This window comes from Grammomys surdaster, unplaced genomic scaffold (genome assembly GCF_004785775.1).
Source record: "Grammomys surdaster isolate TR1022 unplaced genomic scaffold, NIH_TR_1.0 229, whole genome shotgun sequence".
Taxonomy (NCBI): domain Eukaryota; kingdom Metazoa; phylum Chordata; class Mammalia; order Rodentia; family Muridae; genus Grammomys; species Grammomys surdaster.
This window is the reverse complement of record NW_021604674.1, coordinates 3,512,791-3,537,855: the sequence shown is the minus strand read 5'-3', so window position 1 is coordinate 3,537,855 and position 25,065 is coordinate 3,512,791. Positions and strand designations below refer to the sequence as shown.

At 38.2% G+C, this 25,065-nt stretch overlaps 1 protein-coding gene across 7 annotated transcripts in view; it reads left to right on the top strand.

The window, feature by feature from the left end:
- LOC114626178 (protein FRA10AC1 homolog) overlaps positions 1 to 24,447 on the top strand; it is a 33,444-nt gene extending 8,997 nt beyond the window's left edge. For 4 of the 7 annotated variants that reach the window (XM_028773531.1, XM_028773530.1, XM_028773529.1 and 1 more), the window contains 8 exons: positions 833 to 917; positions 4,595 to 4,640; positions 7,429 to 7,542; positions 10,495 to 10,537; positions 12,811 to 12,929; positions 16,294 to 16,332; positions 21,598 to 21,679; positions 22,711 to 24,447. In XM_028773531.1, the coding sequence (XP_028629364.1) occupies positions 833 to 917; positions 4,595 to 4,640; positions 7,429 to 7,542; positions 10,495 to 10,537; positions 12,811 to 12,929; positions 16,294 to 16,332; positions 21,598 to 21,679; positions 22,711 to 22,753 (571 nt within the window). In that variant the 3' untranslated portion in view covers positions 22,754 to 24,447. Of the gene's footprint in view, positions 1 to 832; positions 918 to 4,594; positions 4,641 to 7,428; positions 7,543 to 10,494; positions 10,538 to 12,810; positions 12,930 to 16,203; positions 16,245 to 16,293; positions 16,333 to 21,597; positions 21,680 to 22,710 lie in introns of those variants that run through there. The other 3 variants (XM_028773532.1, XM_028773528.1, XM_028773533.1) reach the window with 2 other exon arrangements.
- Positions 24,448 to 25,065: the final 618 nt, after the last annotated feature.

Genomic DNA, 25,065 nt, shown 5'->3' with positions numbered 1-25,065 from the left:
GACTCAGGTCATCAGAATTGTTGGCAGGAGCTTTGACTGGTTAGAATGGCTTGGCAGTTGTAGCCATTAGAATGTAATGGAACAAGTGTTATAGTCTTGTCTTTCTTATTCTGTTTTCTCTTTTATATGTGTGTGTGTGTGTGTGTGTGTGTGTGTGTGTGTGTGTGTGCGCACATATGCGTTTGGGAACCTTTAGAGGCCAGAAGAGGACATCATATTGTCCAGATCTGGAATAGAAGAGATAGTGAGCCACCCAGCATGGGTGCTGGGATCTGAACTAAGATCTTTTGAAGAACAACAACACATGTTCTTAACACTTGCGCCATCTCTACAGCCCCAGTATGTATTGTCTTAATCATCATTTATGAAGGCATTCGGCTCTTTCATAGACAGTTTCTGAATCAAGGATAGAAACCTACATTTAGGACTCTTGATTCTGGTTTGCTTCCTTGGGTGATCTTTGGCAATTAAATTTACTTGTAATTGTTTGACCTAGTCTTCAAAAATAATTATGCTATTATTTGTTGTCTTATAATAAGCTATTGTATGTTCCTTATAAAATGTTTTGAATAGTTTGGGAAAACAAAATACATGAAAGTGGTGTTCAGAGTCAGACATCACCGAGGGTAGTAAATGAAGAGTAAATCTCCATCTCACTCTCTGAGAGCCACCATTAACAGTTCATCTCCAGACAGTCACCACATCTGTCTGTATTAGGCCTCTTTAGCATTAATATTTATATTATATATGCATCACCTATTTGATATTTCTTCTAAGTAGTAAACTGTGATTAGATTTCTGAAAATATAATATATACTTTTTATGGATTTAGGGAGAAGAGACTTGCAAAGAAATACTATGATAAATTATTCAAAGAATACTGCATAGCTGATCTCAGTAGATACAAAGAAAATAAGGTATGCTCTATGAATATTTATAGCTGGAGCTCTTGTCCAGCTACAGCATCAATGGTTATTAACCACCGTGACCCACATTATTCTTTCATGGCACTGATTTGAATCTGTTATCTTGCACTTTGGAATATCATTTTGACTGCTTACCCTCTGTGGTCATGGGGTTTAGAGGGGCTGTGGGATTTATGAAGGACGGGTGCTTTGTGTTTGTGAGATCATCTATAAAAGTCTAAAATTACACAGTTGGCAACTGGATTCCATCCAGGCTCTCATCTTGAGCCTCTAGTGATTAAACACTTCAGAATAATGTCTCATTTCATAGATCATGTTTTAAATCGGCAGCTTTTTTGATTGATTGCCATTTATGGAGTGGCAGATGCACTTTTTCTACATAAATATTTCTATTTTGGTAAATTTAACTTTCAGTCAATGCTAGTTAGTAGTGGAAGATTCCCATTTCCACATTACATCTTTAGTTAATATTTAAGCAATTTTTATTCCTAGCTCAACTTCCATAGGAACTAGGGAAGGTAACCAAGAATGGATGATCTCAGCTGGAAATATCAGAAGGACTGGTGAATATTTGTATTCTACTAAGAAAAAAAATCTATTTATAAACAACTATCTTAAAAGAAATTCTAAGGATTTCTTTTTTTATTTATTTTGATTTCTTTAGTGTCTTTAGTTCGTGTTGTTTTCTAGTTCTGTACAGACAGTAGCAATAATTACTTTGCATATTCCTGATATAAATCTATGTAGTTGTGGTAGACCAAAGACTTCTCAGTTCCTTACAAATGAGTTGTGAATGCTATTGTATAGCACTTGTCTGTACCAGCTAATTACCATAGTACTTAGTCTGGAATCACCACAACAACCTGGAGTTGCTTGCAGTTACTAGGTTGTAAACCAAGTCTGAAATACCTTTCTAGGGTCATGTGGCAAAGTAGATTTTCAGCTATGGACTTTTTTTTAATGATACACTCCAGTCTTTATTGAAATTGGACTGGACACTATAGTGACTGTACTTGAGAAAAAGCTGCAGTTTAGATGGGTGTGATGGTGTACAACTGCAGTCCCAGCACTCAAGAGGCAGTGGTAGGATTGTGAATTCAAGGCCAGTCTAGGCTGCATAGCAAGTTTGAGGGAGATACTATTTCAAAAAGAAAAAAAAAAAGAAATATTGTCTTCTAGCTAAGGAGAACAGATATACACAAAGTGTTTTAAATTCTGTATTTTAAAAATATTACTAGAATCAGAGAGCTGGAAAGATGTCTCAGTGGTTAAGAGTGCTTGCTGAGGAGTCATAAGGACCTGAGGACCAGAGTTTGGATTTCAGCACCCATGTAACAAGGCAGGCAACCACACATGTGTAAATACACACACACACACACACACACACACACACACACACACACACACACCCTGAAGTACCAGCTTGGATGTAGTTAGAGATAGGAGGATCTCTGGGGTTTGCTAGCTTTTATCCTAGCCCCCACTCCCAGCAAAATTGCAAGCCTGAGGGTCAAGGAGAGAACCTGCTTCAGAGGAATAGGTAAGGGTGAGTAAGGCACTCAAGACACTCTTCTGGCTCTCTCTCTTCTGGCTCTCTCTCTTCTGGCTCTCTCTCTCTTCTGGCTCTCTCTCTTCTGGCCCCATACACGTATATGCATGCACTCATGTGACTATCTTAAGGAGAATAATTTTGATAGAAGTTGTGTTTTGTTGGAACATGGTAACTGCATGTGAAACGATAATAGGTCAAATATGACTTGAGTTTGAGTGTGGAAATGAGAAAATAGGAAGTTCAGAGGGGGTGTATTTGGGACATATAATATCTCTGTTCTAGCATACCATGTTTGATGTGTTAGGGAAAGTTTAGCTCACATCATGCTTCCAGAGTTAGAATGCATTTTCTCTTAGCTTTGTTTATACAGATAGAACTTTATTCACTTTAATTAAGCAGCTCTTAGTTAATTAATTAATCAGTGCCTACTCTACATAGTAGATACTTAAGGCATGTCTAGTGACTCTTCCTTTGCTCTGTGTTCCTGTTCCTTTCTTTGAAAACTTTTCATATTTAAGACTGTATTTGAGTTCATCTTTCAACTAGAATTAGATTCAGCCACAAGGAAAAGGTGGGATAAGAAAAAAGGAAGAACACTTCCTGCAATGAGCCAAAGGCTATTTTTCTTTTCCAAAAGTCCAAGTAGACAAGATCTGTGTTGCAGGAAGCATCAGGATTCAGGACCAAGCCTTGAGTAACTACAGGTTGAATCCCGTGAGAAGAACTGGGGTTGGGAAAGGATATAAGGATACAGAAGTCATGTGTGACACAGTGTAGTTTCTTATTCCCCATAAGATTATAGCTTTTTTCATGATGGATATTGCCCTGTAAAGATTTATTTATTTTTGTTTTATGTGTATGATGTTTGCCTGCGTGTGTATGAGTACTGCATGGTGTATTGTGCCTGTGGAGACCAGAAGAGAATGTCAGAGGCCCCAGTTGTGGAGGAGGAGTTGGCTATGATCCAGTCTATGGATCTTGGCAGCCGAACCCTGGTCTTCTGCAGCAGCACTGAGTGCTCTTAAACAGCTGGGCCATTTCTTCGGTCCCATTTTGTTTTCAAAGATTTGACATTATTTTAATAATTACCTGTTATTCTCATTTGAAATACAAGTCCAATAAGTAGTTGCTTAACAGGTATATTTGGTAAATAGATTAGTGAATGAAAGAAAAGGTTCGGAAAACTCTTGCTAGTAATACAGTTGACTTTGTGCTTCAGCAGACACTTCAAGACAGTGTGGAATGGCATGTAATCTCTACACACTGATAGAAACTTAAGCATAAAATGAAAGGGAGTAATTTTACAAGTTTTACTTCTTTTTTTGATACTTATTTATTCTACTTTTTTTCCCCATAGACTTGGAGAATTTTATTTTTATTTATATTTTGACTAGAATGTTGACATTTTTTGAATCTTTATATGAATTTAAGATAAATTTGACAAATTAAGAAATAAATGACTAAAAACTTAAACTTGAATGTTAACAAGAAATTGAATACTTTATCTGAATTATTTATATTTTTCCCCTTTAAAAAAATGTGCATGGCTCTTTTGCCTGCATGTATATCTGTGTATCACATGTGTACAGTACCTATGGAGGCAGGAAGGTGTCAGATTCCCTGAGCTAGAGTTACAGGTAGCCACCACATGGCTGCTGGGAGTTGAGCCTGATCATCTGCAATAGCACCCAGTGCTCTTACACTCTGAGCCATCTCTCCAGCCCCCTGAATTCTTTCTTAGTTCGCTGATTCTCAGGGTTAACATGTTGAAGTAATACTCTTGCCCATAACCACAGTCCCCTGTTCTTGTTAATACTGTATACTACACATAGACTATAAATGCAGATGTTATCCTGGCTCAACTCCTGTAGCTTTTAGGTAGCTTTAAAAGTCATTTTTAACAGAAGTTGTTAATTGTTGGGAGATATCCTTAAGTTCCTATAAAAAGAGAAAAAGTCATCACACTGATAATTAAATCTATTTTTCAGGCTGAAAATGTTATCATCCTTGGGTTTGTGTTTAGATTTGTACATATATTAATTTAAATTTTATATTTACATTTATTTTTATATAAATGTACTTTTTTTGTTTTTGTTTTGTTTTGTTTTTTTACCAGTTTGGATTTAGGTGGCGAATAGAAAAAGAAGTAATTTCAGGAAAAGGTAACTTTTAAAAAATTTTACTTTCTAATAGAACACAGTTTATTTTGTTATATAGAATTGAAATCATTGGGTGAGATTTTTCCTGCTTATAGACAATAAATTATTATCTATAAAAATAAAGTTTGGGGAAACTGTATTTCTGATAAATATATTATTAGCAAAGATCAGAATTCAGTGCTTTCATGACTTCTTTAGAATTTGGTCCTTAGAATATTTGAGGATATATGGACAATGTTATAAGAATTAAAGATTTAATAACAAGGAACAAGTGAGTGCTTGATTACCAATTATAATAAAATATTAATAGTACTATATTCCAACAAAAATCAATATTTTGAAAGTAGAAGTATCATACGTGAACCCAATAAAAGTTTTGTACAGACTAATTCTAGGTTGAACTCAAATATTTAATCTAATATCAAAACATCAAACATTCAGGGTGGTCAGGGGCACTCCAGTTCCAGGGGATCAGAAGCTCTCTTCTGACCTTTCCCAGCACCATGCCTAACATGCACATATATAAATGGTAGGGATGTTTTCTGTGAAAGATGAAGGCACTGTCGAGGAGGAAGAAAGAAAATGAATTTAAAGCAGCTCTCGGGTCAGTGAGGTGGTCAGTGGATAAGGACACTTGCCACACCAGCCTAGCAACTTCATTTCAATTTCTGGAAGAGTTGAAGGAGAGAACACATTCAACAGAATTGTCCTCTGATCTCCACATGCATGCCATGCACATGCACGTGTGTGTGTGCACACACACACACATGCCATACACACACAATATTAAATGCACTTTTTGGGTTTTGTTTTTCAAGACAGGATTTTTCCATGTAGCCATGGCTGTCCTGGAACTTGATCTGTGAATGAAGCTGGGCAGAAACTTGAGATCCTCCTGCCTCTGCCTCCTGAGTACTGGAACTAAAGGTGGACACCACTGTCACCACCATCCCCAGCTCCCTATCCCCCTACTCTCCCACCCCTCAGCTAAGTAAACATTTTAAAAAATAAGGCAATTCAGAAGTTTTCTTAAGGTCATGTTTTATTCTGTATAATTGTATATTTACCTAAAATTATGAGAAATCTGAAATGTCACTAATAAAAATGTCTGTATTTTGTCAAGTGAAATTTTTAGGAGAATAAATGACAGACATTCTCTAAGTCTTAAATGAATATAGGACTAGTGGGGAAGTGTCCCAGCCCGAGCTGCTGCCCTGGTCCATGGGTCAGGGTCTAGCAAGAGAGAGAGTTGGGATGGAGAGGCAAGAGACGTGAAGAATGGAGACAAGACAGAGAGTCTGTTCAAGTCCCATTTATTGAAAGGAAATCCTGGGTATATATAAGCACAAGCAGGGGAACACAGCTGAAGACACTTTACCACGTGAGCCTTGCAGCTGGGGGCAATAAACAACAAAACAAGATATGAGAGAAAAACATGATGTTTATCAGAGTGTGCTCAGCTGTTGTAGGCTGTTGAAAACAAGTCTCTTGTCAGGGTATACGGCCTGAGATGACTGCAAAGATGACAGCCGCTTTCGGCTAGGAGTCGGCTCCCAACAGGGAAGCAGAGACCAAGTTGTTGTTCTGTTAAAACAGAATGTTGTGATTGCTGTTTAACAGACATTACTAAACGTGCTAAACGTGTGCTTCATTAATTAGCTCTTCATTTGAGATGACTTGTACATTCTGTGACTTCCTTCCTTACAGAGTTCATGGCATGACATGTATGTATACACACACACTAGATAGATAGATGATAGATGGATACATACATACATACATACATACATACATACATACATACATGCAAAAATATGTTTTAAGTTCAAGTCATCCTCTGCTACATGGTAAGTTTGAGATTAGTCTGGAGCACATCCTGTTTCAATACACTGAGTTACAAATTAGCCTTTTGAATGCTGATGTTAGAGTTTCATTTTGGCAGTCTTTTGCATTTTATGAAAAGGAATTCATGGTTTCTATTTGTTACTCTTGGTGCAAATTATTGTGGTGGGAATTGTTCTTTGTATAAATCATTTTTACTTTCACTTTTTCTGCCAAAATAGAGTTTCAAGTTGTCCTTTCACGTCCAAATCATTTTTTTTTTGTCCTTAGAAGTTTTTAGCTAGAATTTTAAGTAAATGATATACTTGAAAATGTTAATCTTAAAATGTAGTTAAATACTGAAAGGATTCACATCTAAGAGCTTGTATTTTGGGAAATGATCTCTTTCAGGGCTTTAGTTAGTACACTTAAATATTTTCACTTTCTAAAGTGTAAGATTCTCTAATATGGACTCATTAAAATTCTACTTAAATAAACAGTTTACCAACAGGAATTGTGTGACTGTTTAAGAGTTCAGCTCTTTAGCCAGGTCTGGTGGCACAGTCTTATGGTCCTAGCTACCCTGGGGATGTCTACAAATTCAGTCCTGACCTTTAGAGAAAGTTCTAGGCCAGCTTAGGCAATGTAGCAAGCAAGAAGTAATAATAGGATTCTGTTGTTGTTGTTGTTGTTTTTTAAAGCGCTGGGATGTGGCTTAATGGTAAAACAAATACTTTGCATGCACAAGATCCTGGGTTCAGTTCTCACTGCAAAAGAAAAAAAAAGCATCTCTTTGATTTCATATTTTGATACATGCATGTTGTAATTATTGTGGTCATTATTTTTCATGCTGAATTTGTATTTAATTTATTATACTTATTTTATAATTTCTGGAAGAAAATTTTAGAGGTAATAGGTTTGTGGGTGAATCCTATGGTGTACTGTGGGTGACAGTCCTTTTCTTTTGCAGGCCAGTTTTTTTGTGGAAATAAATGTTGTGATGAAAAAGAAGGCTTGAAGAGCTGGGAAGTCAACTTTGGCTACACTGAGCACGGTGAAAAGAGAAACGCTCTTGTTAAATTACGTAAGTCGTGTTCAGGAGATACAGTTGATTTCTTCCAAGTTTACCTTGAATTTAGAATTGAAAAATGTATGTACTATTTAATTTTAAAAGATTGGGTATATTTTCCTGATAGTATTCTTTTTCCCTGTAGTTTCCCCAAACCTCAAATAAATTTTGAACCTAGAGTCTTTGGCATTATGGAAGCCCTTTGATAAGACAATTCTAATGTTCAGTCTCAGCTGGGAGCTTGTAGAGTCAAAGCTGTCACAAGCCTAAGGATGGCACTAGATTAGGAGTTTAAGTAACAGTATCAGAAAAGGTGGTGTATACCTTACGTCCGATTGTGTAGCCATAGTGTGGTATAGGCAATAAATACGTTTTCGTTTTGACAGTGAGTGAAAATTTTGGGAAAGTATCCTTTTAAAAAAGTTTTTACTTAAGTAAGAATATATTTTACTTAATAATTCATGCATATATATACATACATACATACATACATACATACATATGCTCATTTACTCTCTCTTGTCCCCTCACACACTGACTGATCCCCTTTTTCTTCCTCATTAGTCCTCCTGTTTGTGTGTATGTGTGTGTGTTTATGTGTTTGTGTGTATGTGTGACTCAATAAGTGTAGTTAGGGTTACTTACATGGTGAGGGATTCCCATGTAACTGGTACAGGTGTACCAGTTGCTACACCTCTGAAGAAATCTTCACGAGTACAGAGCCTCATGAGCCTCCCCCAACTCCACAATGATGGAATGTTCATGCATCTAATAGTGTGAAGGTCTTAAACAAGTAATCACTGCTGCTGAGAGTAAAAGGCTGTAGTAGTTACGTCATGCTCAGAGGACAGAGTTATACAATACACTGTGCAACCTCTGGGTCTTCTTTTTTCTGCTTTCTCATTGGAGATGTTCCCCAAGCCTTGGAGGTTCTAATATAGGTGCCCTATTAAGAGCTGGGCCAGTTATGAGTATCTGCACTCATAACTGCACTCATAATTGTCTCCCACTGCAAAACAGGTGAGCATAGCACCATTCTAGGTGATTAGGAGATGATTTGACAAGCACACCACACTATTTAGGAAAACAATGGCAGTAGCTTTCCTACTAGGACCAGCCACAAGCCATGACCAGACTTAGAGTAAGATTTCTAGTACTTCATGTGGATTTCCTCCTGTAGAGTGAGCCTTGAATACCATCCCATATCAGTTGGTTATCCCATAACAGTCATGCCAGTGTCACACCAGTGAATACGTCCTGCCAGAGAGATGGGTTGTGTAGCATGAAAGAGTCACAGCTGAGTAAGACCATTGATGACAACTCTCCCAGAGCAATCTGCACTGTACCTTCCGGCACTGTGAAAGCCTCTAAGAGAGGACGCTTCAGCTCCATTTCAGCTGTTTCTCACACAAGCAAAGCATATGCTATCTTCAGTAGAGCCTTATCGTCTGGTTCTGATTGGCAGCAGTAGCACTAGTCAGTATTGTATAAAAGTATAGAGATGGGCTAGTGACATGTCTCAGTGGGTAAGGCACCTGCTACCAAGCTTGACAACTTGAATTTATTCCTTAGAGCCCACAAGGTAGAAGGAGACAATTGACTCTGTAAACTGTCCTCAGACCTCCATCCACTCACCACACTCACTGTGGCACATGCACATCCCCTTGCCACAAAATAAATGTAATTAGGAAACAGTGTAGAGGGACTGGAGAGATGGCTCAAAGGCTGCTCTTCCAGGTGACCCAGGTTTGATTCCTGTAGCCACATGATGACTCACAGCTATCTGTAACTCCAGTTCCAGGAGATCCAGTGCCCTCTTCTGGCCTCCACAGTCAGCCTATATGCACATGGCTTGTGTGTAGACAAAACACTCATACATACAACTTTTAAAAAGAAAGAAAAAGATTAGAGATAAGCATTACTTTGAGTGGAGAAACTCTGAGTTTCTCAGCACTGCTCACTTAAGACCAGGTCTCTTGCTGAACCTGGAGCTCACCAGCAGACAGCAGTTTCCTATAGCCATGGTTTACAGTGTTGCACTGTTCTTTTTTAAAATTAATTTTCACCTCTCAGTTGCTTCCCTCCTTCCTTACTTTTATGACTATCAGCTTTTCTGGCTCCATAATAAATCTTCAGCGTTTTCAGTGTACTCTTGATAGCACAGACTGGTTCCTGTGAGTTCCTCTTAGAAGCACCTGTCTGGAAAAGTCAGCCAGTTTGGAATGAGACTAGGGAAAAGAAAGAAGTGTTTATAGTGGAAGTATTTGAAGATTCTCTGTTTACTTGAAAGTCTTGAACACTTCAGAGAAGATGACTATACCCAAATAATAATAATCATTATCATTATTATATACACATTATTACATCATATTGTCATATGAAGAGAGATCTTTGATGTCAGATACTAGTTTTGCCTATGAAACACAATGGATAAAACTTTTTCTAAAATACCTTTAAAACAGCATTTCCTGATATAACAGGTCTGATACATATATGAACTCACAAAGAGCATATAGAAGACCACCACAAGTTCAAACCAGCTAGACTCCCAGCACTGACATGGGACAATGGGTACAAAGTCCTACCCCTAACCATGAAGCAGTTTGTGATTGGTAGCTGCTGGGAAAGGGAAAAATAAGTTTTCGTTAATGGAGGGATAGGTTTTTTTTTCAAAAGAGAGAGAAAATATGAAGTGGAGTAGGTAGGGAAGGGGGACCTTGGAGGAACTGAGGGAGGGGAAAGAATATGATCAAATATATTGTATGAAAATAATTTAAAACAAAGCATTGTAAAATATTTTTAATCATCAAATATTGTAATATAATTTTGAAATATATTATTAGATTATTTTCTTTATATTATTTCCTGTGTATAGTAGGGATATAAAGAACATGAGAATATATAGTTAGAGTAGCAATATAATTACACAGATTCAGAAGCTCAGTGGTATATTTTTTTCTCTTTTAGGATTATGTCAAGAATGTTCCTTTAAATTAAATTTTCATCACAGGTAATTTTTTTCTTTTAAAATATCATTTTTAATGTTTAGTAACCTAGGCCATACTCATTTTATCACACTGAGTGTCTAAATCTCAATTTGGAAAGTGGATTTGTTTAGAAAATAGACCCTCATTGTATGATCCGTGAAATTGGAGATTCACTCTGCCCTGATCAAGCCAAACAAGTTTCTATTTGAAGGTCTATGTAGGGCAATCCCTGTTGTTAATTTGGAGCCAATAGCCAGACTATAATAGTCCTAGAAACAATGTTATAAAGCTGACTGCATAAAATGGAGCATGTGTGCATGCCTGTGTACCTGCGTGCCCACGTGTCTCTTGGGAAGCTAAAGGAGGACACTGAGTGTTGTGCTCTCTAACTTTTTCGCCATTACTCACTTTAGTTGAGGTCTCTGCTTAAACCTGGAGCTTGCCATTGACTAGTCTGACTGGTAAGCCACAGCAATGCTATTGTCTCTGGTCTCCACCTTCCTGCCCCTAAGCACCAAGATTGTTGGTAAATGTGGTCACATCTGGCATTTATGTGGATTCTTGGGATTCAGATTCAATTCCTCGTGTTTGCATTGCAGACTCTCTTACCTACTGAACCATTTCTCCAGTCCTTCTTGTGACTTTTAAACAGACTTTTGTTGTTTTGTTTTTCAAGTCAGGGTTTCTCTTTGTAGCCCTGGCTATCCCAGAACTCACTCTGTAGGCCAGGCTGGCCTCTAACTCACAGAGATCTGCCTGTCTCTGCCTCCCAAGTGCTGGGTTAAATAGACTTTTATCTAGAGTTTCTCAGTGATAAAAGTGACATTGGTAAAGTCAGTCTCCTGTTAAGTCATCTGGAATATGTCTGCTATGTTAAGTGAGTTAGGAGTACCACTGGCCTGCACCATGCAGTTCATGTAAGGTCATTGGCCTTGGTTTTAGTTTGTATTTTGCTTCTTTTTTTGTTTTGTTTTGTTATTTTGTTTTGTTTTTGAGGAAGACTGCCTTCAATTCATAATGCTTCTGAGGCTAGCCTCAAATTTGTGATTCTCCTGTCTCAGCCTCTTGAGTGCTGGGGTTATAGGTATATGCCAGCACCTGGCTTATTAAGTTTTAGTGTAAGCATGTCTGCATTGTGTTTTAGCTACTACAAATAAAGAATGCATTTTCAAAACAAGCAGGAGTTTTTATGTTACTAGAATGGCCAGCCCAAACTTTAATTTCCTCTTTCTGTCAGTGATGCTGAGAGACTGAAGGTATTTTGTGACTTTCCCTTTTGAGTGTCATTTCAAAATTGAAATGACATTAAAGAACAAATATGATTAACTACTGTGCCAGCATGGTAGCATCAGCATGGGTATCTTAACCAGAAGTCTGTCGAACAAATACTTAAGAGAGTTTTCCCATGTTTCTTTTTTCTTTTTTTCTTTTTTTTTTTGTTTTTTTGTTTTTTTCGAGACAGGGTTTCCCTCACTGTCCTAGAACTCACTCTGTAGACCAGGCTGGCCTCGAACTCAGAAATCTGCCTGCCTCTGCCTCCCAAGTGATGGGATTAAAGGCGTGCGCCACCACTGCCCGGCCCATGTTTCTTTTCTTAAGCAATTAAGATTAATTGCTTTTCACCTGTTGTACTGACCAATAGATGTACTATTATAAATCTGGCCTAGAGGAGGTAAAGCCCAACAATAAAAAGGTAAATTAGAGGTTGTCTAGCGTTGACATCTGAGTGCTAACTTTTAAGTAAGCACTTTCTCTCTCCCTTCCTGGCTGTGTTTGCTGTAGTCTTCACTCTGACAGGAGAGCAGCCTCTCACTGTGGGTTCGATCCATCACAGCACATGCTTCTCAGTGCTCAGTGAATATGAGTTACGTGCTGGGAAAGGGAGTGGACAGAAACAGTTTACTGTTTGTGTAGAAAATTTACAGAATAGCTTTGTGTCTGTTTAGGCTTTATCATCTTACAGAATTACTTTAATTTATATATTGACCTAAAATATTTGCATACTCTAGCCTGATGGTGGCACACACCTTTACTCCCAGCACTCTGGAGACAGATACAGGTGGATCTCTGTGAGTTTGAGTCCAGCCTGGTCTGCAGAGTAAGTTTCAGTACAACTAAGGTTACGTGGAGATACCATATCTCAAAAAAATAAAAAAATTTTAAAAAATTACATATTCTTTCAAGGTTCCTTATTATATAAATTATTTGTACTTTAACTATTTTCTTTAGTTCGGATATTGTTTTTTATAAAATCTTTAAAAAAATTAACTTTAATATTATATTTTTTAACATAAAGGAGAAAAGAAATCAAGTCAACAAAAAGGAAGTCTAAAACCAAGACTGAGTGCGACGAGTCACCTCGTAAGAAATCCAGATCATCCTCTTCAGAGGAAGCTTCCAGGGGGAAGGATGAAGGTAAAGGAGGAATAAGATCTCCTCACTCTGAGATAAGACACAGTCGGCTGCAGCGCTGACCAGTATCCTGCTAGGGATGCCGTTAGAGCTGCTTGAGAGTAGCTGAAAGGAAAGTGGTCAGGAATTCAGAAGTGAATTTATAGTCACTTATAGCAGTTTTAAGAACAGAATTGGTTTTGGTTCCTTTTGGGCATATACTATAGTATTATATAATACTGCAAACAGTGTTCAATTCCTGGCTGTATCCAAGCTTTGTCACTTGGATAGGACACTGACTCTCTGGAGCTTACCTTCTGCATGTATGCAGGGATAATGTGAACACTTACCTGCATATTCATCAAGAGTCAGATGAAAACTTGAAGGCTTTCTGAGAACTGTCAAGCAGTTTTACAGTCTGTCATTCAATCTAAAATCTTGATTACAGTAGCTGTCTTACAGGATTATGAAAAAAATTGAAATAGTTTATAGCAATTTGACTAATCCTCATCATGTAATTAACTATTAAGAAGGTTACTTCTAGTTACTGTTTCACACCAGGAGGTAATCAGCTCTAACTTCTACTGAATCTAACCCAATGTTAATATAAGATCTGGACAGGAGAGGGCCCCCTTGCTCTAGATAGGAAGATAGTTGGCTCAGGTACATTCTTCTATGCAATTTCTTTTTTCCTTCTTGTGTATCACAATGGCCATGCAGTTCAAGTATATAGTACAGAGTATCACTGAATTGGGATGGGTGGTTAGTAGACATGTTATTCTATTGTTTAGACATGTATTCTATTGCTGGCATTTGAAGCTGAAAGCCTTTTCATGTCTATCTTAATTCCTAACTCCAAAATAAGTCTCAATAAGTGGAAAATCTCATCTGAGTTTAAAAATTTGTATTTATTCTAATATGCTTAAACAGTAATATGGCATTTAAAATTTTGGTTATATCCACTATTGAATAAATATATTGTTATCTTCTTACTGTAATCATACCATGTAATCATGGCTTATTGTAAATTAAGGAAGAGCTCATCTCTGCCTAGACCTTCTTAATTTGGAATAACCTTTAATAATGACTAAACATTTGGACAGTTGGCACTCCTGGTTTTATCCCTAGACATCCCCTGTCCCCGTATGTGAGACTATGTACTCTATAGCTTCATTGTTACGGCCATAGAAAGTTCTAAGTAAGTGAATGACTGAGTGGACAACTGAGTGCCACATGCAGAATGAATGTGTAGAGAGAAAACTAAGGCTAATAGCTTCCATTTGAAGAGCAGTTTGCTTTTGCAAGAAAGGAAGAACTAAATACTTGGATACAGATACACTCTCTTGGACAAATGTTCAATATCTTCTCTCCCCATTTCCCTTTGAGCAGCCCTACCCTTCACAGTTCACTTCAGCTCAGTCGGAAAGGCCCTTCTTAACAATGTCTATCTCACTTCCCCAACCTAGGTCCCCAGTATACATCCTGAGAGTAGCCTGTACTTGTTTGGAGATGCACAGGACCCTTGAAATAATTTATTTTCTGTGAGAGAAGGGATTACATAGCTGTTTAGCTCACCCCCAATTCCTAAGACCATAGGCATTTATTTAGTAGATATTAGTGAGTGGAATCAGTGAATTCACTCATTTTTCTCACAGTTGAAGAAACTCCAGAAATTAATCCTAAACATAACCAAAAAGATGTTGTAGTGTTTTGCTTTTTAAACTATGGTGCTCTGTTGTGATCAGCTGTAAATTGGTCTGAAGTTTCTGTCTGAGGCCGCTGTGATTTGTGGGTCCTCACACACAGACAAGTGTGCAAGAGCCTCTGCCTTGTGGCATGTGGTTGTTCTGACTACTTCAGGATTTCATGGAAGAGGAACCCACTCCCACCCACAGTAACCTTCATATGTCAGATGGTACTAGCAGGTTTCCCTTGACAACCTACACCTTCTCACTTTGATTCTACTTATGTCAGTGGGTTTGCAGAGTAACCCTAACCTTTCCACTTACTTTTTGAGATGTATTTATTTTATTTATCTGAGTACACTGTAGCTGTCTTCAGATACACCAGAAGAGGATATCAGATCCTGTTACAGATGCTTGTGAGCCACCAAGTAGTTGCTGGAATTGAACTCAGGACCTCTGGAAGAGCAGTCAGTGCTCTTAGCTGCTGAGCCATCTCTCCAGCTCTCCACCCACCTTTTTAAAAGCCCACTGAACACCTGAACTTCTTGTATCCCCTTTGGCCTCTGAGAAACTAAAACAGGCTTCTCAGCCTCTCATCCAGTTTTGTTGGGGGGGCTATTTTGTCACCTGTACTTTTTATTTTTTCCACCCTCCAGAAATCTCTCTCCTGAGGGCTCTTTAGAGTGGAGATATAAATATATATACATCCTGGTGGTGGTGGCACAAGCCTTTAATCCTAACACTTGGGAGGTATTGGCAGGCAGAGCTCTGTGAGTTTGAGGCCAGCCTGGTCTACAAAGCAAGTTCCAGGACAACCAGTGCTACACAGTGAGACCCTGTCTTTAAAACACACACACATACACAAACACACGTTATTTAGTTATAAAAATTTATAATGTTCAGTTGTATAAATATAATTTAATTAATATAATTAAATATGAGCATATTATTTAAGTATATAAATATAATATAAGTAATATAAATATATTAATATAAATATGTATAAAATTTATTATAATACACATGCAAATATAAAAATCTATAAATATGTAATACAATTTATTACTGTATAATTTATATACAAATAAATGTTCTGTACTTTTTGCTTTTTGTCTCCCTCAATAACTACTGCAGAGATGGAAGTTTTGATTTTTTTGACAAAATGATGCCTTAACAGCTGCATATGATTGTGGACAAGGTTGGGTAGGAATGTGGCTTAGCAGTAGAGCACTTGTTTAGCATGCTATAGGGAAGGAAGAAGCCCTACCTCCCCACAGCCTCCATTTCTACTTGTATATGACCTTGAAAAAAGTCTGGAAAATGAATTTCTTTACACTGTTCAGTGGAGGGGCTGAGCCTCTCTACAAAGTAAAGGGAATTTATTATTGTTGCTGTCGTTATTGTCATCAGTATTACTTGTAACCTGTAAATTGTTGTGTAAGCCATGTAAGATTTTCATAGGCTTTCAGTTTTTAAGTTTTATGTTAGCTATCAGCTGTCTCAGGCTCTGTGAACCGATAAGATGCTCACTATCTAAAACGACAGAGGAGATAAAGCTAAGGGACCTGAAAATAGTAAACGCCTTTTTTTTTTTTTTTTTTTTGAGAACATAGGAACATTTGTGAAGAATTTATAGCTTTAGCTACAACTATCCACACCACCCAGAGATGATGCTTGGTAAGACATTGTTGTTTTCTTTTCAGGACATTCATCCTCAAAGAGGTCAGAAGATTCTAGAAATAGTAAGTACCAAGCATTTCTTTATCAATAGAAATATAGAGATTCAAAGAACTTGTAATATAGCTTTTTTATTTGTATCCTGCAATGATGCAAATTATATTTGTTTTTGTATAACATGAGAAGAATCATAAAGGACAAAAAGTAAGTATTTATTTACTTTTTATAATTTTATTGTAAACTCTACTTTTTTACAATTAAAAGTCTTACATAGAAAACATGAGAAGTGTTTTTCAGTAAGCACGGTGAATGTATATTTCAGTTTCACACTGTATGATGCACAGGAAGGGAAGTAGGGCAAGGCTGGGCTGGGGAAGGGAAGCGGGTAGGATTTAAAGAAAGCAGCGTCCATTCTGTGCAGGAGTCTGATGCCTGCGCTGCTTTGGACTGGACACATGGAGTGTGGCTCCCATGTGAGAAGCTCTTGCTCTGAACGGTACTTTTCAGTCTTACATTCACCACTTCTTTGCAAACACTGATTTTACTGAAGGATTGCTACAAAGTCTATATTTCCCACGAAATGCTCCCCCCAGTTTTCACAACGACTTACAAAAGTACACAGGTTGTTTTAACATTAGTGATCTAGGAGTACTGGGAAACAAGGTGGAATCGTAATATAAAGATAATATAAAGATGTATTCCTTTACCAAAGCGCATCACATGACTGTCGCTGTTCTCCCCACAGGCAGAGCAGAATGACTAATGCCCTTTTGAAATAATACAGGGACCGTAGTGCTTAGTTAGTTTTTCCTGGCAGCTTTGAGAGAAGAATCTCCTGTTGTATTAGAAAAGTATTTTTTAAACTTCTGTCTGTGGTAGGAAAAAACCCTACTTTTATGTTTTAAATTATAAAGGTTTATTTTTATTATTTTTAAATAATGTATGTGAGCGCATCTAGTTTAGTGCAGGTGCCATTGAAGTGCAGACACGGGCACTGGCTCCCTTGGAGCTGCACTTGTACACTGGTGCGCTGCTGCCCGTGGCTGATGGAAGCCAATCACAGGCTCTCTGGAAGAGCAGTATGCACTTCTCGCTACTGAGCCACCTCGCCACTGCTGCCCTCTCTCTGGTTTTAAAAGATACTATTTTTATTATTTAAAATTTAATGTACATATTTATTTTGAGATAAGTTCAAGCTCTTCTTGACTTTATAATCCTCGTGTCTCACTCTCCCAAATCTCTAGAATTACAGGCTCTTGGTTATTCAGTGGATGCCCTGAGAACCAGAGGGCTCAAGGAAATTATTCAAGGCTGGATAGTTAATGTCAGAGATGGGCTTAGATACAAGTTTATAATCCCCAGCTCCGTGCTTTTTTTCTCTTACTTTAAATAGCTGTTCACTATTGAGGAGTCAAATGGAAGCCTATTGCATATATATATATGAGAGAGAGAGAGAGAAGACACAGATAGATATAGATAGATCTTAAATGATTAATTTGTCCATGTCTTGCTTCTTTTGTAGAATGGGTATAAATAGCCCAGGCCAGCTTTATTGAATTATTGTCAAAAGAGAAGATATATACAAAAAGTCTGTCTCACACAAAGGAAGTCCTTGATAACTGTTGTGGCTCTGTTGCAATGGCAGACATTAAACAGTCTGTATTTACTCTCTGAATTGATCAGATCAAAAGTTAATACCCGTCCATTTACTATGATTATTAGAGATGTTTACTGTTCTTCAGTCGAGTGAGTTTTTAGTTATTGTAGAATATCCACAAAATGCAAAAGCATTTGGGAAAACCCAAAGTATTTAAGCACACACACTAGGGAGAGCTTCAAAGGCTGAAGCAGATCAAACCCAGAGCAGCCGGTATATCAGAGACCTGAAATTGTGCCGCGGGATGAATGCTGCCGAACTGCGGATGTTTAGTTTGGAGAAAGGTGGAGGAATAGAGGAGGTGAGCATGAGGGTGAGGACGTACAACCTGGAGGTGTTTGGAGGCGCTTACTCGATGGGAGATGTGCGTTTGGTGATTGGTTCGTGAAACGTGAGTCTGTAGATAAAAAGAGCCTGAAAACACATTTTGTCCTTAATTTAAGGAAAACTGTCTCTTGGCATTCTCTGACAAATGGAAGTGAACTGTCTCAGGAGACAAATTGGATGCTACTTGTTACTGGAAGTGTCACAGTGACTGGGTTCATTTTGCAGGCAGAGTTGGATGAGCAGACCCACAGAGACCAGCAGCGCAATAGGCTGTGGCTCAGCAGATACAGGCTGTTGCTGGCAAGCCTGATGACCTGATTTGATCCCTGAGATTCACGTGTCCTCTGACCTGCACACATGCATTGTGCCATGTTCCTATTACATCACACACATAAGAGTGGAGAGAAGAAAAGAACTAATTCTTGCCCATAATTACTGCAGACTTGACAGTGAAGCTATAGGGGGATCGTTGTGTATTGACCTGTCATTCCTTAGTGGTACTCTTTGCTCACCCCTGGCAATGGTTGTAGTTGTAACTGTTTGTAGTGACACTCACCCTCAGGGAATCAGGAAGTTTTAGACTCGTAGGGTGGAAGGAATGTTATAGATCATTTAGTCTATTCCTATAGATTTGAGTCTCTGAGGTAATTTGGCCACTTTGCCAATGGATACTCTGTCAAAGGGATTTATTTTAAGATGATTTAACTTTTTAAAGGTAAAATTACATTATCTGGTATAAGAAAATTGATGTACTGATGGGCTGGGGCAGTAGTCCATTTGGGACAGTGCTTCCATGAAAGCAAGAGACACTGAACTGGGCCAAGGTCGACTCAGTGGGTGAAGGTGCTTGCCACCAAACTTGACAGTTTAATCCCTGAACCCTCGTGGGTGGAATAGAACTGACTTCCATAGCTTCTTGTCTAGCTTCCATACTGTTTCCTGCATGTGCACCCCTGCATGCACACATATAAAAATAAGTGTACAGTAAGTGGTCCAGATATGGTTACACGCATTTTCAATCCTAGTGCTGGGGAGGTGGAGACAGGCAGACCTCTGGGTTCTTATAGGCAGCCTCACTTGTTTAGTGAGTTCAGGGCCAGTGAAAGACCCCTTCTGTGGACAACACCCAAGGAACAACATTAGAAGTTGACCTTTGTCCTCCATGTATACATGCACACACTGTACCTATGCACACCACACACATAGACAAATACACTCATACAAAGGAAATTAGTGTAGGAAAGCTGACTAGAGCGAACACTAGAGCTGTTTGCAGTGTAAGACTTTACAATCAGCTGCTGGTTTTTAAAGGCTATGTAGGTTCTGTTTTCTGACATCTCAACAGTAATGCCATACAGATAACTTCATTAGGCATAATTGGGTTTCCTGTTTTTTCTTATCTCATCAAGTGGAAGATTTTATTTTTTCTTGTGTTGTCAGTTCAGGACACTGGGAACTGTGGTGATGGCTGACACAGAGCAGGAGTCTTCCTCCAAGACTCGTAGTTTCATCATCATGTGTACATAGCTCATTAGACAGCACCCTCCCCCTGCTATTTGTTAAAGTTGGTGCCACAACAGGTTCAGATAGGATCAAAGTTCAGGCATACACATTGATTCAAGGATCAGAGTCCAGCAGGTAAAAGGCTAGAACCACCGTGGCAAATCAATCTGGCTTTATTTTTGTTCTGTGCTGAACTGAGGGACATTCTGTACTGGCAAGCCAAATCTGAGTTAAGTCAGAACTCTAGTGGTAATTCTACAAGAGAATTATTACCTCTTATTACGTCATTCTTGATTTAGCATCTTTTCTTCAGTCATATGAAGTTGTGTAAGTTGAGGTTTGTAAAGAGCACACTGTGTTAGGATGAGCACACCAAGAACTAAGCTTCTGTATGAGACTGTGCTGTTACATTTGAAAAGTATCAGACATTTTGTAAAAATAATGCTTATTACTCTAATTAGAAAACCTTATTCTGAGAAGAAGAGGCCTTCTCAGACATTGTTGGGAAGACTGGAAACTGTATAACCTTTCTTCTGGAGGAAAACATGGCCCTGTAACTGGGTTTAGAGCACGTGTGGTGGCCAGTGATGCTGCTTTTGGAATTTGATATTTTATTTGGAATAGATAAGCACCTCAGATAAACATGGACAGAAATGCACACTGTTCAACAAGAAAAAGAGCTTGGCTGGACTGTGTGCCCACTGTGGAGCCATTCCCAGCATGTTTAAGACCCTGAGTTTAATCACCAGACTGATCCTCACCCTCACCCCAATAAAAATAAAAATGAGAAACAGCTTAAATCCCCACCAATCAGGAATTAATGATCAGTTTAATCAAATTCTATATAACTTTTTGTTTTGATGTTTGTTTGTTTCAAGTTTTCATGGGGCTAGATAGATGGCTCTGTGGTTAGAGCACACATTGGTTTTGGAGAGGATCCAAGTTCAGTTCCCAGCACCTTCACTGGGAGACCTGACACCTCAGTCCCCTGCAAACACCTGTTCATACATATACATCATTAAAAATAAAAATAAATTCTAGAAAAATGTCATTATCAAAACTTTGACATATTTATATGTATTGTCAAGGAAAACTGTCTATGCTATCTCAAATCTTTTATAGTTACAAAATCATGCACAGTATAAACCAGTTAATTTAGAAAGGTAAATGTTATATACATACCTGTAAACTTATGCACCATAAGTTTATAAAGGCCAACCAAACTTAAAAAGTGATTGTATTACTTGTGGCTTGGGATAACTTTTCCTTAGGACTTTAAACATTTCCAAATTACTTTTATTTTAGACAGTGACAGTATGTATTACTTCTAAAATAAGTAAAGATAATATATTCCTGTTTTTAAAATATAATAAAATAGACCTCACATGAATCATCTAATGCTCAACTTAAATTTATTCAATATTGGATAATGTAGTATCAGGCAGACAAACTGTTCCATGATGTAATTACATCAGTAAGTGACTCCTCTCCAATGACGACCCAGAGCCTACAGAAGCTATTCTTGAGTGTAGGCTCTAACACATATATGTTCTCTACAAAAATCTTCATTTCATTTCTGTTGTATGATCAAGGAAATAACTAACTCCGCTGCTACTTTAGTGTAACATGGTGAAGTTGTTCATATTAGTTGCATGCCCTTTTGGCTGAGGCTCTGGTATTTTTCATATTGTTTAATTTTAAATATTTATTGTATCTGGAGGAATAAGTTAAACTTTGTGGAATCTAAACTAAATTACTGTTAAATTCATAGTTAATTTAATTGCACTGGTAAATGACTCAAAATGTGTTATATTAAAATCAGTGTCATTTCCTTCTAAATGAGCAGGGAACGCTGATGAGGAAAACAGTGCTTCAGACTCTGAGCTCTGGAAGGGTCCACTGCCAGAGACAGATGAAAAGTCACAGTAAGTGTCGATCATAGATGTTCCATTCCGTCATCAGCTTAGGAGGCTGTGGATACTGCTGTTCTTAATCGCAGTTAATGAAAATATTTAATGCCATGAATGTTTATTTAGTGCCAAAGTCTCCCTCTCCTGGTAAGATGAAAGTTTATTATTACCAGTCATTGTTTTGGGTCAGTTGACTTTAACAGACAGCCCTCTGTTCTTGCTTGGATTCTTTCCGAGACAGCTGTTCAGTTGCATCTAGGACAGCCTGTCCCATGGTGTTACGATTCTCATAACCCACGCTGAGGAGCCCCTCAAAGATTTACACAGGTGTAGGGATTCCTTGCCGGCAGCCATCTCAGTCTCCCTCCCATCACAGATAACCCAGTGCACGTGTCCACTGCAGTGTTGACTCCAAAGCCTGAGCTGTTGGCTTCTTGAAGCTGGCCGCAAACACTAACATTATTTAGCGCTCGTGACTTCTCACTGTATTTCACAGGTTATACTGAATGCAGTGTTCCCTCAAAGCTCTGTTCTTCTTTTAGACATAACCTCTGCTAACTATAAATAAGCATCAACTGTTCTCAGACTAATAAAGCACTGTAGCCTGAACAGATGTCCTCACATTCCTGGGAGTAAGCCGTGGTTTGTTTTTTAGGCATAGTTTTTGTTTCAGGCATTTCTTAAGCAGATTATAATTTGAAGTAGTGAGCAGAGACGGTATAAAGTCAGCCAGAGAAGCAGAGGGCAGCAGTGATCGGATCGTTCACAAGTACTTCAGAGAAAACTGAGGGGCTTGCAGAGAGGCACCAGCATGTGACGTATTCCAATTTTAACAGTTTTGAGCACAGATATGATTGTTTAGAGACTAAGGATTATTTGAGTTATGAAAGCACACTGGCATACAGAGTGATAGCTGATAGACTAGATGAAAATATTTTCATTAGTTTCAGATAGTATATCACTTAATTTTTTATTCTATTGATATTTTTAATTTAATTTTATTGAGTACTCTTGATTATAATCAATATTTGTACTTTTTTTAATAGGGAAGAAGAATTTGATGATTATTTTCAGGATTTGTTTCTGTGAGCTGGGAGAGAGAACCTTATTCCTGGTGAGGAATGGACAGAGACACTTGGTGAATGTGTCCATGCTGTAGAGTCTGGACAGCCACTGGGACAGATACTTCAGAAGCACGGGCGTTTCAGACATTTCTCCTTCACTTGTGTGGCTTCTCAGTCGCCTGTCTAAAGCCTCCTTTTGGCTCTGGCTCCCTAGTATGTGATAAACTTATTTCAAGTGTCATTTGAACATGGAGTGATTGGCATTGAGCTGTAAATACGTTATTTAGTGTCTTATTCTAACATGTCAGAGTTTTCATTAAGTAATTGTTATGAGCTCACTCTGTGAGTGCTTACCAGGCCTCAGGTGTGCTCGGGCTGCTGTGCTGAGCCGGCGGTGAAGGGGCTATTTTGGAAGTCATTTACAATCCTTTCTGAACTACCAGAAAGTAGCAAAATTAGTGTCAATGTACCAGTGTTAAATGTTGTGTAAAGGTGTCCTCATTGCTTGAAGGTGGTGTTTCTTTATATTAGTACTTATTTTGAGTAAAAAGAAATCTTGATTTCTAAGGGAAATTACCTGAAACATGCAACATCAAAGTTGAAATTTGTATAGTAGTGGAATTTCTATAGCTAAGCAGTCTTACAATGAAAATATATTGATTGTTCAGTGGTCATCAGAAAATATAGTTCTGCAACATTAAATGGTAACTGGGAAGGGCACACACCACTTACAATAGAACAATGTGTTTTGGAATGACAATACAGTTTACAATACCAAGTTTATGTGTGAATTTAGATAATTATCTAAAATCCCAGCGATCTAGCACAGTGACCAATAGTGGGAGTCATTTTAAGGAGTCTTTACAAGTCTGAGGTAATGTTAGACATCAGACATATCCATCCCCTCCCTTACATGTAATCTTCGATTTCTTGTGGGCGCGTTAACTTTTCTGCATTGGTATCAGAGATTTCAAACCCAAGTTCATATTACATGACCATAATAATGTCTACCTACCCAAAACTGCCTAAGCCCAGATCTTTGATAAACAGGAATTTACAGAAAACATTTCTAGATCAGCCTTGCCATAGAGCTTCAAGACAAAAACCTCGATTTATTGATTTCTCTGAACACCAAAGTGGGTACATTACCACACTGGCTGTGCAGAGATGTGTGGCACCTGCACTGCCTCTGAGATAGGCTGTATAGTTGGTCCTGGTCCAGGTTCCTGCAGAGCACAGAGTGGTACTAAACTGACCACTGAGAGCCAACATGGGAACCCAGGCCTAGTGAGGGCTGTGAGGAGGTGGCAGACACAAGTCACATGACTCCACCCACTCAAAATGCATTGCTTAAAACTGAATCTTCGCAGGGCTGAGAGATGACTCAGCAGTTCAGAGCATTGGCTGCTCTTCTAGAAGACCTGGGTTCAATTCCCAGCATCTACTTGACAGTTCACAACTGTCTGTAACTCCAGTTCCAGGGGATCCAGCATCCTCACACAGACATACACATGTAGGCAAAACACCAATGCACGTAAAATAAAAATAACATAAAAAACCTGAGTCTTACTTTGTATGTAATATATTTGAGGTACATTAATTTTCAATGTAATATATCTTTTTTTTTCTTGCAAAAGCCTGGCCAAATATATGATGTTTATTCTGTTTCTACTTTCATCTGTGATTACATATAAATAAAAGAAGAAATCTTTAAAAATTTTTTGATACCCAACCAGACATATATCATGTCCTAGAACTAACTGATAGTCTTTAGTTTCTCTTGACAATTTAATATTTCTATTTTAAGTGTTTTTGCCATTGTTCTTGTATGTGTATGCATGAATATGTGGGTGTATGTGTGGATGCTTGTGCATGTGTGTGACATGCATGTAGAGCCCAAGATTGATATTGGAAGTCATTCTCAATCACTCTTCTGCCTTACTCACCTAGGCAAGGTCTCTTCATCAAATGCAGAGCTGGCAAACTTGCTTGCTTTGGGGATCTCCTGTCTCCACCTTCAGAGGCTACACTTACCTGACATTTACATAGGTTCTGGGGGTTCACACTGTTCCTTATGATTGCATAGCAAATGCCTCAATGGGATAAATGGCCTTCTAAAGACCAACCATAAACACAAACCCAAAAGTAATCTTTTTTTAAATAATTATTTATTTTATGTATGTGAGTACACTGTCGCTGTCTTCGCTGTCTTCAGACACACTAGAAGATGGAATCCAATCCCATTACAGATGGTTGTGAGCCACCATGTGGTTGCTGGGAATTGAATTCAGGATCTCTGGAAGAGCCGCCAGTGTTCTTAACCACTGAGCCATCTCT